The following is a 12,789-nucleotide window of genomic DNA, read 5'->3' on the forward strand; positions in this document are numbered from 1 at the left end:
TGCTGTGCTGTGCCATGCTGTGCCATGCCGTGCTGTGCCATGCTGTGCCATGCCGTGCCGTGCCATGCCGTGCCATGCCGTGCCATGCTGTGCCATGCTGTGCCATGCTGTGCCGTGCCATGCTGTGCCATGCCGTGCCATGCTGTGCCGTGCCATGCCGTGCCATGCCGTGCCATGCTGTGCTGTGCCATGCTGTGCCATGCTGTGCTGTGCCATGCCGTGCCATGCCGTGCTCTGCCATGCTGTGCCATGCTGTGCCATGCTGTGCCATGCTGTGCTGTGCCATGCTCTGCCATGCTGTGCCATGCCGTGCCATGCTGTGCCATGCTGTGCCATGCTGTGCTGTGCCGTGCCATGCCGTGCCATGCTGTGCCATGCTGTGCCATGCTGTGCCATGCTGTGCTGCCCAGCCCTGGCCCCTGCTGCTGACAGCAGTGCTCAGGCTGCATTTAACACAGGCACAGCACCTGGAAATCCCTCTGGAACCAGGGCTGGGGCACAGGCCAGGGCAGGGGGCCATGACAGCATAATCCCAGGCCCATTTAGTGTTGAAGATGGTAGGAAAACAGGGATTTATGGAGATGCCACAGGGTACCAACCAGGCATGTCGCTGTGCAGGGCATGGTGCTCCCTGGATGCCTGTGGAAAGCAGTTACTTAAATTGTCTTTGTCTTCTCTTTACCAGCTGACATCATCTCCACAGTTGAGTTCAACCACACTGGAGAGCTGCTGGCCACAGGGGACAAGGGGGGCCGGGTTGTGATATTTCAGCGTGAGCAGGAGGTAAGTGCCAGTGAATGCAGAATGCCCGTTTTACCCTTCCAGTGAAGTGTCCTGCTGTTCCCTAATCCGCCTGTGTCACTCCTGAGCTCAGGGCTCTCCTGGCATAACACAAACTGAGAAGGAGCCATTAACATCAGCAGGGCCAGATTCCCTCCTGCCAAACACCTTCCAAAGATCACATTGCCTGCATTCTTCTGCTCCAGGTGTAACAGGGGTCAGGCAGCACATCTGAGCGTGTGACCAGCGCCCACCCCAAGAACCCCTCATACCACCAAAATGCTGGAAAGTGTAGATGGATGCAACATTAGTTTCCCTTCCAAAACTTTGCTCAGGAAGTGCTAGCAAATGCTTTGTTGGAAGCTGGAGGTTGTGCCTGCTGGAGAAGTGTGTGTTTGGCCCTCAGCATGGCCCTGCATCTGCCACCTGGGATGGCCCCACCATTTCCAGAGCTGTCCCCATTAGCTGCTCTGCTCTGAGTCAGTGGGACCTGTCCTCAGCTGTGCTGGAAGGAATGCATCAGACCTGGGCATGAGACAAGTCATTGTCTGATGATGGTTTTATATTTTTCTCAAAGTTAAGGCTTTAAAATTATTTCTACATACACTGAAGAGAACTCAGGGTTAACCATCACATGTGCAGACACCTCATCAGCATTTCCAGCACTAGTTCATTTCTCCTTTTACTCTCATTTCATTATTCTACTGTTTTTCCTGAACTTTGGGCCTCCAGCATCATTCTGAATTTATCCACTCAGCTCCTGTTGAAAGGGACATGTGGGGCTTCACCCACCCACCCAAACCAAGGCTGCCCATCCTAGTACTTGTGGCTGCTGCCAGCAGCTCTTCAGTGCTGGGTTCAGCACCTGGCAGGAGCTGGCACTCGGTCCCAGCCATTTACCAGGGACAGACAGCGGGGTGGGACCCATCCCTGGCGTGTTCCCTCTCTGTTTCCACTCCATTCCCTCTCCATTTCTTCTCCATTCCCACTGTGTTCCCATTCTGTTTCCTCTCCATTGCCACTCCATTCCTGCTCTGTTTCTGTTTCATTCCCTCTCGTTCCCTCTCTGTTTCCACTCCATTCCCTCTCCATTTCCTCTCCATTCCTGCTCCCTTCCCTCCGAGCACACCTGGAGCTGTGGTGCCAGCCGAGGCTCTGCCCGGGCACTCAGCCCTGCACTCGCTGCCCCCAGCCCGGAACCCCAGAGCTGCTGCCAGCGCCTTCCTCCTCCCTGTCCCTGCAGAGCAAGAACCAGCCCCACCGCAGGGGAGAGTACAATGTCTACAGCACCTTCCAGAGCCACGAGCCCGAGTTCGATTACCTGAAGAGCCTGGAAATTGAGGAGAAGATCAACAAGATCCGATGGCTGCCGCAGCAGAACGCGGCATACTTCCTGCTCTCCACCAACGGTGCGTGGCCATGCTGCCCTGCTTCAGGGCCCGGGCTCCCTCTGCCAGCTGTGGTCCTCTCTGTGCTGTTTACTCGGGGAAATTGCCATTGAAAACTCTCCCTGCAGGGTAGCACCTGCAGGGTGTCCTGGGGGAATGGGTCTGGCAGAGCTCAGTCCCTGTGCACCAGGTGTATTTCACACAGCCCCTCCCTTTGAGGGAGAGAGGGAGGCTTCTGCCCTGACAACTTGTAGTTTTTATTCTCAGGATCCTGGGAATTTTATTTTTTTTAAGACAAACTGCAGGTGTTTAGTTTCAATTTGCAGTCATGTTGGGCTCAGCAGTTCCATGTTATGTTCTGATAAATATCATGGGGATCTAGGAATATTACTTGGGATGAATGGAACCTTAAGATGGATGTGACTTAATTACTTCAGGGGAAAGGGAGGGGGTCTAATTATATTCCATAACCAACTTACTTTGTGTTATAGAATTGACTCTATTGATCATTGTAATAAGATTCAAAGACTTATTAAACTCATTTGGGGGAGAATAATTGAAATGAAATGAAGATTAATTATAAAGCATAATGTTCTGTAAATTGAGTTTTTAAATAGTTTTTTGATTAACAGGGATTTACACCTTCCATTTGGGTTGTGTTCCATATGCAGGCAGGTTATCAAAACATTAGTTTGGAAATCCTTCTGTGTTATTCTGTTTCTTTTTCTTCTTACTGTTGCACTAACATTTTATAGTGACCCACCCCCCCACCCCCCCCCCCGAAAATAGAGCATGTTAATAAAAACAAAATTAATTGGCAATGCTTTGGAGTGTAAGAGAGAAAATGAAGATGGATGATTGGGTTTTGTATGAAACCTGGTGGAAGTGATGATAAACTATGGATGGAGTCCCTGCCAGGAGGGAGCGAAGAAAACACCATTATTCAGAGTAACCCCACGTGTTCCTGGTGCTCCTTCTGCGGGGGCTCTGTGGCACAGGCGCTGGGAGGAGGCAGGGAGCTGCCGGGCTGGGAGCTGCCCTCAGTCCTGTGAGTGCTGCATGGGAAGGTCAGAGTGACCCTGGGTGAGCCACAGACGCCCTGCCATGGCTCAGGGGCGTGCCCAGGGCCAGGGTGCCCTGCACAGCTTTGTTCCTGTGCAGGCTCTGCACCAGCAGCCTGCTGTGGGCACAGGTGCCTCTATCACCACTTCCAGCAGTGGCACTTCGGGCACCGGAGGTTTTTCCAGCCTTGGTGCATCCATCAGTGGGTGGCTCAGGGAGCAGCCGCCCTGATGCTCTCCCTGCTCCTCCCCAGATAAGACTGTGAAGCTATGGAAGGTCAGCGAGCGGGACAAGAGACCGGAGGGATACAACCTCAAGGACGAGGATGGCCGACTGCGAGACCCCTCCATGATCACCGTGCTGCGGGTGAGTGTGGGGGGACCAGGGCGGCTGAGGATGTGGGGCCTTGGATGAAAATTGCTGCTGGTGCCACCTGCATGCCCTGGGACCTGTGTGCCCTGGGAATTGTGTGTGTGCCATGTCCCCTGTGTGCCACGTCACCTCTGTGCTGTGTCCCCTGTGTGCCATGTCCCCCATGTGCCATGTCCCCTGTGTGCTGTGGGACCTGTGTGCCATGTCCCCTGTGTGCCGTGTCCCCTGTGTGCTGTGGGACCTGTGTGCCATGTCCCCTGTGTACCGTGTCCCCTGTGTGCCATGTCCCCTGTGTGCCGTGTCCCCCGTGTGCCGTGTCCCCTGTGTGCCGTGTCCCCCGTGTGCCATGTCCCCTGTGTGCTGTGGGACCTGTGTGCCATGTCCCCCGTGTGCCGTGTCACCTGTGTGCCATGTCCCCTGTGTGCTGTGGGACCTGTGTGCCATGTCCCCTGTGTGCCACGTCACCTCTGTGCCGTGTCCCCTGTGTGCCGTGTCCCCCGTGTGCCATGTCCCCTGTGTGCTGTGGGACCTGTGTGCCATGTCCCCTGTGTGCCACGTCACCTCTGTGCCGTGTCCCCTGTGTGCCGTGTCCCCTGTGTGCCGTGTCCCCTGTGTGCCGTGTCCCCCGTGTGCCGTGTCCCCTGTGTGCCGTGTCCCCCGTGTGCCGTGTCACCTGTGTGCCATGTCCCCTGTGTGCCGTGTCCCCTGTGTGCCGTGTCCCCCGTGTGCCGTGTCCCCTGTGTGCCGTGTCCCCTGTGTGCCGTGTCCCCCGTGTGCCGTGTCCCCCGTGTGCCGTGTCCCCTGTGTGCCGTGTCCCCCGTGTGCCATGTCCCCTGTGTGCTGTGGGACCTGTGTGCCATGTCCCCTGTGTGCCGTGTCACCTGTGTGCCATGTCCCCTGTGTGCTGTGGGACCTTTGTGCCATGTCCCCTGTGTGCCACGTCACCTCTGTGCCGTGTCCCCTGTGTGCCGTGTCCCCCGTGTGCCATGTCCCCTGTGTGCCGTGTCCCCTGTGTGCCGTGTCCCCCATGTGCCATGTCCCCTGTGTGCTGTGGGACCTGTGTGCCATGTCCCCTGTGTGCCGTGTCCCCTGTGTGCCGTGTCCCCTGTGTGCCATGTCCCCTGTGTGCCGTGTCCCCTGTGTGCCGTGTCACCTGTGTGCCATGTCCCCTGTGTGCTGTGGGACCTGTGTGCCATGTCCCCTGTGTGCCACGTCACCTCTGTGCCGTGTCCCCTGTGTGCCGTGTCCCCTGTGTGCCGTGTCCCCTGTGTGCCGTGTCCCCCGTGTGCCGTGTCCCCTGTGTGCCGTGTCCCCTGTGTGCCGTGTCCCCCGTGTGCCGTGTCACCTGTGTGCCATGTCCCCTGTGTGCCGTGTCCCCTGTGTGCCGTGTCCCCCGTGTGCCGTGTCCCCTGTGTGCCGTGTCCCCTGTGTGCCATGTCCCCTGTGTACCGTGTCCCCTGTGTACCGTGTCCCCTGTGTGCCATGTCCCCCGTGTGCCGTGTCCCCCGTGTGCCATGTCCCCCGTGTGCCATGTCCCCCGTGTGCCGTGTCCCCCGTGTGCCGTGTCCCCCGTGTGCCGTGTCCCCTGTGTGCCATGTCCCCCGTGTGCCGTGTCCCCCGTGTGCCATGTCCCCCGTGTGCCGTGTCCCCCGTGTGCCGTGTCACCTGTGTGCCGTGTCACCTGTGTGCCCTGGGACCTGCAGTGCCCCTGTGCCTGCCCTGGGCAGGAGTTAATTCTTGTCTCTGTACAGGGCCGCTCCTGGTGACTGGCAGCGTTTTTCTTTACAGAACAAGAGAGCATTCATTTCATGTAGATGTGTATCTGCTGTTATGTTTCAGGCAGCATTTCCAGCCTAACCTGGTGATATCTGACAGCCCGTTGGAGAGGTTTGCTCAGTGCCTGGCTGTCAGAGCAGGGGCTGTCAGCCCTTGGCAGGCTGGGAGGCAGGATTTGAAAGGCAGCAGTGTTAAGGGTGTTATCCCAGGTGGTGCTTCCTTCTCTGGTCAAACACACTGGGAAGACCCTGGGATTTCTTTCTCCCGTGTAGAAAGTCATACTGAAATATCAGAGAACCAAACAGGGTTGGAGTCCACTCACTGCCGCCAAAGCTTCTGCCTCTGCTTTACTCTCAGCCATGCGCTCCTGGCAGCAGCTCAGTGCTGTGTGGCTGCAGGAGCTGCTGTTTGGGGTCTGCCACTGCTCTGGGGTCAGGCACTCCGTTCCTACCCAGGGAATTCTGCCCTGGTGAGTGGCTGGCAGAGGCGCCGGGCACTGGGAGGGCAAACACGTTTCAAGTGTTGGTGTGATGCTTATACCTGCTAGGCAGTGCCCCTGGTCCCTGAGGACAGAAGATTGAGGAGTCTTCCACCAGCCCTCTTTTATCTAATGTTTTGATGATTTTACTTAGACAGATATTTACAATAGCTGTAACCCTTTGCTGCAGCTTGGTGTAAATCTGACGTGTAATTGTCCTGTGATGGGTATGTTTTAAATTAAAGCCACATCCATCCATGGTTTAATTTTCAACCACAGATAAGTGAAAAAAGGGTTTTAATGCACTTTGCTGCCATAATTTCTCATCCATTTGGCTAAATGGTTTAAATGCACTTGATGAGCATCATCCTCTGAGGAATTTCTAACCCACACAGTGCAAAAGGAATATTTAACTCTGCTCAGGCTGTGTAGTGAGGTGTTTGCTGTCATCAGAAGAGCTCTGGTGATTTGCATTGCCCCCAGTCTAATAGCTGCAGCCCCTTGTGTGAGTGCCTTGGTGTGCTCCCAAGCACCACTCACAGTACCTGAGCCTTGGGACGTGCTAGGAGATAATTAACAAGTGATATCCAGGGGTGAAACCTTTCAAAGAGGGGATGTGTTGGCTTTGGCAGCTCCCAGTACAGGGCAGGCTGGGGTGACAGCCCCAGTGCCCCTGTCCCGGGGGCAGGTGCTGGGTGCTGTGGGTGCTTGCTGCAGCCTGCGCTGCTGCTGGGGGTGCAGTGCCCAGCCCATTCCGTGCCTGTTCCTTCATGTTTGTGGCTGTCACAGAGCCCTCTCTGAGAGCTGCCACTTCACTCTCTCAGTTCCAGCAAGTTCCATGATAAATCCTGGTTTGTGTCTCCATTTTGGGGAAGCACTCAGATTTCCCAGGGAGGCTGCGCTGTGCCCCGCTGCATCTGATTCCCCTGTTTGGGTTGTGTTCCATATGCAGGCAGGGATAGTCCCAGTGTGGCTGGGATGGGAGATGCCTTGGAGGGGGTTGGCTGTGCTGCTGCTGCCTTTCTGCCTCTTCTCCTTGTGCACATTCTGCAGAGCATTTCAGTGACAAGGCAGGGCCCAGAGAGGGAAGCAGCAGCTCCATCAGCTGCGTGGACGAGCAGTGAGGCAGCAGCTTTGTCCTGCTGCAGGAAGGTCCCTTCTGCATGTCACAGGGCAGGTCAAATGTGACACAATTCTGTTGTCACTTCATACTGTGAACTCTGCCATGAAAACAGTGTTTGATGCTCATTTTGTCTGCAAAATGCTAAGCTTGAGGTGGCATTGGGCGGTCACATAATGTAACTGATGTAGGTAGGAAATGAATTCTGGGGGGTGTGCCTGGAGGAGCTGGGCCGCTGGGGCAGGTGGAAAACTCACTGGATTTATCCCTGGGCACTTCCCTGCTCCCTGATTTGCCAGGGACTGGATTACAGCTTCCCTCTCGGAGACTCAAGGCTGGGGTCAATCCCAGCTTCAGCTTGGCTAATCCCCCTGAGCAAATCCTGTGGAGCTCGCTGAGCTGTGCTGGTGAGGAGCAGGGGCTGTGCTGGCCCGGCACTGCCCCTGCCCAGCCCTCACCAGAGAGGGATGTGTGTCCTGCTGTAGCTGCACAGGTGTGCTTGGAGGGAGTGGCAGGCATGGGGTACCTGCTAAAAGCAGGGATCAAAATTAAGACTTAAGTTGTTTTAAATGAAAAGTGACTGGCATTGCCCCCCTTCCTGAAAGCAGAAAGTAACTGAATTTATTAGTGTTTTATTTTCTTTGACACAGTATTTCTGCGTACTTGATGCACTTTGTTAAACTGAATTACCGTTTAATAATGGGTGTGTGTGACACCAGAGCCTGTCCTGAGGTGGGCTCTGGAGCTGGAGAGGCGTGCACAAGGAGGTCTCTGCTGTTCAGGGTTGTTCTGGCAGTGCTGATTGATCTGGCTGGGGTATGCAGAAGTTCATTTGGCCTGTGCCTGCTTCAAAAAAACACAAGAACCAGTTCCAGTTGGTGTCACACTGTCCCATTGGTGTCTCAACTGTTGCTGAGGCCTGGCTGGGCAGCTGCTCCCCTTGGCTGTCCCAAGGCAGGGTCCCCTGTGCTGCTGCTGGGGAATGAGCTCACTGTCTGCTCCTCACAAATTCCTGACTGCTCCTGCCTCAAAGTGTTAGTGCTTTCAGGGTTAAATCCTCCTTGCTGATCCCCTTAAGCAGGAGTTTGCAGCATGTGGGCACACTGGTTTCCATATTTCTGTGCAGATTCTTGCCACTGTAGCAGATAAAAATCCCCACTTCAGCAAACCACTCATGTATAACCAGGTTTGTCCCTCTTGTGGGGTTTTACCTGCTGACAGGCCAAGTCCCAGACATAAAAAAAGTCTCCCCAGGACTTGGCTCTGAAGTAATGTGTGGAGAATGTTCTTGGCTTAAGGTTGAGAGTGACTGCAAAGTAGGAATGAGCAGGGAATTGTGCTGGGGCACCGGGAGCTGCAGGTGCCGGTCTGGGTGTCAGCCTGGCCTGGGGACAGGAGCTAGCCCAGGGTGTGGCTGCGAGCTGTGCTGGCCACAGAGTCATCTCACTGAGCAGAATCCACTGCCCAAGCCCTCGCTGGGCTTGTTTGCATGCCCAGGCTGGCCCAGGGCAGTCACTGAACCCTTTCTCTCTGCACAACCCCCATGCTGCACTGGTGCACTGACAGCCAGTCCTTAAGGTCCCCGTGCTCCCCGTGCTCCCCGTGCTCCCCGTGCTCTCCATGCTCCCTGTGCTCCCTGTGCTCTCCATGGTCCCCATGGTCCCTGTGCTCCCTGTGCTCCCCATGGTCCCCATGGTCCCTGTGCTCCCTGTGCTCCCCATGCTCCCTGTGCTCTCCATGGTCCCCATGCTCCCCATGCTCCCCGTGCTCCCTGTGCTCTCCATGGTCCCCGTGCTCCCCGTGCTCCCTGTGCTCCCCGTGCTCCCTGTGCTCCCCATGGTCCTCATGGTCCCCGTGGTCCCCGTGCTCCCTGTGCTCTCCATGGTCCCCATGCTCCCTGTGCTCCCCATGCTCCCTGTGCTCCCCATGCTCCCTGTGCTCTCCATGCTCCCCGTGCTCCCCATGCTCCCTGTGCACCCCATGCTCCCTGTGCTCCCCGTGGTCCCTGTCCCCTGTCCCAGCTGCCTGAGCAGGGTCTGGCAGTGCAGATGATGCCTCATTGCCCGTGTCAGGTGCAATTAGCTGCAGGCAGCACCAGAGCTCTCGTGTCACTCGAGCTGGCTCTCACTCCCCTCCCCACCTCTGCAGCCAAGGGAATCTCTTCAGGCAGCCCTCACACAATACAAGAAATGGAGCAGCTGGAGGAAACACCTCACTGGTGAGCAGGAGCATGGGCTGGCACATTCCTGGTGTACTGAGTGCCTCCAGAGCACTGTGTCCAAAGTTATCACTGACCCCACTTCTCACACACATGGTCCCCTCTGCATCTCCCCCCTCCTCAGTGGGTTATGCTGATTCATCTAAAGGCAAACACCCACAGCTCTCTTCCTGGTCCTTCCCTCTGTCCCTTCTCATCTCTTGTCTCCATCACTTCACTGTGAGACAAATGCAAAAACGTTTAAAGAAAAAACGTGCTGGCCTGGCTCTGTCAAGCAAGGTATTTCTGTCAGAAATGCTCCAGGAATTTCGGATCCTGGCTAACAGTGACAAAATGAGGCAGAAGAGGTTCTTTGGTTGTTTTTTTTGTTTCAGAGCTGGAACAGTTGCTGCAGCGAGATCAGAGCCTGGTTTACTGGGCTCTCACTGCTTCACTGTGCTCTAGCCATCCTGGAGCCTCTCTCAAAATCAGATGGCTTTTGGGTCTGCTTGTCCTTCTGTCATACATGTGGGAAGGCATTAGTTTTCCCTGGAGGAGCCTGTTGGGAGTGAGTGGATAGAAGCCCTGGCAGCCAGAGCTCAGAGGGACCCTGTGGGGCCATCCCCCGTGCCAGGTGCTGGCTGGAGCCTGTCCCTGGCTGCTGATGCTCTCTCCTCACCCTGCAGGTGCCCGTGCTGCGGCCCATGGACCTGATGGTGGAGGCCACTCCCCGGAGGGTGTTTGCCAACGCACACACCTACCACATCAACTCCATCTCCGTCAACAGTGACTACGAGACCTACATGTCAGCGGATGACCTGAGGATAAACCTGTGGAACTTTGAAATCACAAATCAAAGTTTTAGTATCCTTTGGTGTGTGTGGCTCTGGGGATGGCTCTGGGTACCAGTGAGGTGCAGCCCCAGGGGAAACAGCCGGGCTGTGCCCATGCCTCTGGGATGGGGACAGAGCAGGCACGGCTGCAGCTCCTCCACTGCTGCTGTCAATGTGTGGCTGACACATTTCTGAATTGCCTGCAGGGTCTGGTGGGGCAGGCAGAGGGGGGTGGTCTGCAGGTGATGGAGGAGACAGATGCCTTGGGGAAGATGGAAGCAGTGATGGTGCCTTGGGCAGATGGAAGCAGGGATGGTGCCTTGGGGAGATGGAAGCAGGGATGGTGTGGTCCCATTGCACCCTGCAGCAGGTGACAGGCTGCCAGTCACTGCTCTACAAATGAGGTTGTGACAGTCACGCTTGTAACAGCCACACTGGAAATAATAAACAGGGCACGAATCATTGATGGTGTTTATATGGTGTTTCCTGCTGAGAAATCCCTGGGGCATGATTTAGGCAGATGGAGAGGATTTTGGCAGTCACAGGCATGTGGCTATGGGAGCTCTGAGCAGCTGCAGGAGAGTAGGGCTGTGGTGCCTGCTTATTTGCAAGGATGAGGGTGAGCAGTACTAAATCTGTGACAAACCTCAGGGAGTTCTCCTGGCCCAAGGGACTTACATAGGAGTTTTCTGTTGGTTGTTGTGTCCCGGGCTTTGCTGCCATTGCTGTTTTCAGTATGGTTACTCACCATGGCAGAATGTTGCACTAAAAGACATTTACTGAGGCCTGGTGTGGGTGGGCAGATCAGGTCTCATGTGCCACAGAGGGTCTCCAGGCTGTGGTACCAGAGCTGGGGTTCCCAGCTGGATCTTGGCCTTCCCCTGCTGGGGTGGCTGGGCCCACTCTGTGCTGCAGTTTTGCCCTGTGATGGTGGTGCCTGCCCAGAGCACGCGATTTGCATGGGTGAGGGGAGGCCCCGGTGCCCAGGGACTTCAGCAGGGTCTGGGCTGGGCTCGTGGGCTCCTTGACTGGCCCTGCCAGACATCGTGGACATCAAGCCAGCCAACATGGAGGAGCTGACGGAGGTGATCACGGCGGCCGAGTTCCACCCGCACCACTGCAACACCTTCGTGTACAGCAGCAGCAAGGGCACCATCCGCCTGTGCGACATGCGCACCGCGGCGCTCTGCGACCGCCACGCCAAGTGTGAGTGAGCGCCAAGGCCCTCGCGGGAAAGGGGCAGGAAAGGGACTGCAGAGCCGCCCCGGGCTGGGCCCTGCCTAGCGCCCCATTGCCTTCCCCCCGGTGTCCCCATGGCCGCTCACCCTCGCCCTCAGGGCCGCCTCGGGGCTCACCTGCTCCCCGGGGAGCGCGAGCGGCGGGAGGAGCTGGTGCAGGCAGGGCAGCACCTCTCAGTGCCAGAGAAAGCAGGTTTGTTGTGTAAGAGGGAATTAGTGCTCGGAAATCCTTTCCATGAGCTCAGCAGCCCAGATCTGCTTCTGCAGCAGGAGCAAAGCCACACAAAAGCCTTCAGCCCAAAGCAAAAATAGCTGGCCTGAGCTCCAGCCCTGCCCAGCCACTGGCTTTGGGTCACAGACACACTCAGGGACTGGGCAGTATCAGCTGTGTGCTGGGAGCCCCATCCTGGCATCTCCTTTGTGTGTGTGTGCTGGGAGCCCCATCCCCATCCTGCCATCTCCTGTGTGTGTGCTGGGAGCCCCATCCCCATCCTGCCATCTCCTGTGTGTGTCCTGGGAGCCCCATCCCCATCCTGCCATCTCCTGTGTGTGTGCTGGGAGCCCCATCCCCATCCTGCCATCACCTGTGTGTGTCCTGGGAGCCCCATCCCCATCCTGCCATCTCCTGTGTGTGTCCTGGGAGCCCCATCCCCATCCTGCCATCACCTGTGTGTGTGCTGGGAGCCCCATCCCCATCCTGCCATCTCCTGTGTGTGTTCTGGGAGCCCCATCCCCATCCTGGCATCTCCTGTGTGTGTGCTGGGAGCCCCATCCCCATCCTGCCATCTCCTGTGTGTGTCCTGGGAGCCCCATCCCCATCCTGCCATCTCCTGTGTGTGTCCTGGGAGCCCCATCCCCATCCTGGCATCTCCTGTGTGTGTGCTGGGAGCCCCATCCCCATCCTGCCATCTCCTGTGTGTGTGCTGGGAGCCCCATCCCCATCCTGCCATCTCCTGTGTGTGTGCTGGGAGCCCCATCCCCATCCTGGCATCTCCTGTGTGTGTGTGTGTGTGCTGGGAGCCCCATCCTGGCATCTCCTGTGTGTGTCCTGGGAGCCCCATCCCCATCCTGGCATCTCCTGTGTGTGTGCTGGGAGCCCCATCCCCACCCTGGCATCTCCTGTGTGTGTGCTGGGAGCCCCATCCTGGCATCTCCCTGTCTGTGTGTGCTGGGAGCCCAGTCATGGCCCTGCCTGTGTGCTGGGAGCCTGGTGCCAGCAGAGCCCCTGCTGCTGCCAGTGCAGGCACGGAGCAGGGGCCACACGTCCCCCAGCAGAGCTGTGGCCATGGCCCTGCTGCCCATTCCCAGAGGCACCCAGGGGCAGAGCCCTCACAGGGAGACCAGGGCATCATGACTGATGTGCTGTGAGCAACAGAGACACGTCCTGGGTTCAGCTGCTTTCTGCCTGCTTAAGCTCTTTGTTTTTTCTTGTTGCTATCACTTTTTATATGGAAAAAGCCTCCAGGTTTCTGCTGGTGGTGAAAGGCCGCAGCTCTGCGTCCTGCTGTAGGCAGTGCCTTTTCTGCATTGTAGAGATCATTATAT

At 56.9% G+C, this 12,789-nt stretch overlaps 1 protein-coding gene across 2 annotated transcripts in view; it reads left to right on the forward strand.

The window, feature by feature from the left end:
- PPP2R2B (protein phosphatase 2 regulatory subunit Bbeta) overlaps positions 1-12,789 on the forward strand; it is a 62,912-nt gene that overhangs the window by 46,564 nt on the left and 3,559 nt on the right. For both annotated transcript variants that reach the window (XM_066559927.1, XM_066559928.1), the window contains 5 exons: positions 686-783; positions 2,024-2,189; positions 3,484-3,596; positions 9,860-10,037; positions 11,048-11,212. In XM_066559927.1, coding sequence (XP_066416024.1) covers positions 686-783; positions 2,024-2,189; positions 3,484-3,596; positions 9,860-10,037; positions 11,048-11,212 — 720 coding nt within the window. The remainder of the gene's footprint in view (positions 1-685; positions 784-2,023; positions 2,190-3,483; positions 3,597-9,859; positions 10,038-11,047; positions 11,213-12,789) is intronic.

Source organism: Molothrus aeneus, chromosome 15, assembly GCF_037042795.1.
Source record: "Molothrus aeneus isolate 106 chromosome 15, BPBGC_Maene_1.0, whole genome shotgun sequence".
Classification (NCBI taxonomy): domain Eukaryota; kingdom Metazoa; phylum Chordata; class Aves; order Passeriformes; family Icteridae; genus Molothrus; species Molothrus aeneus.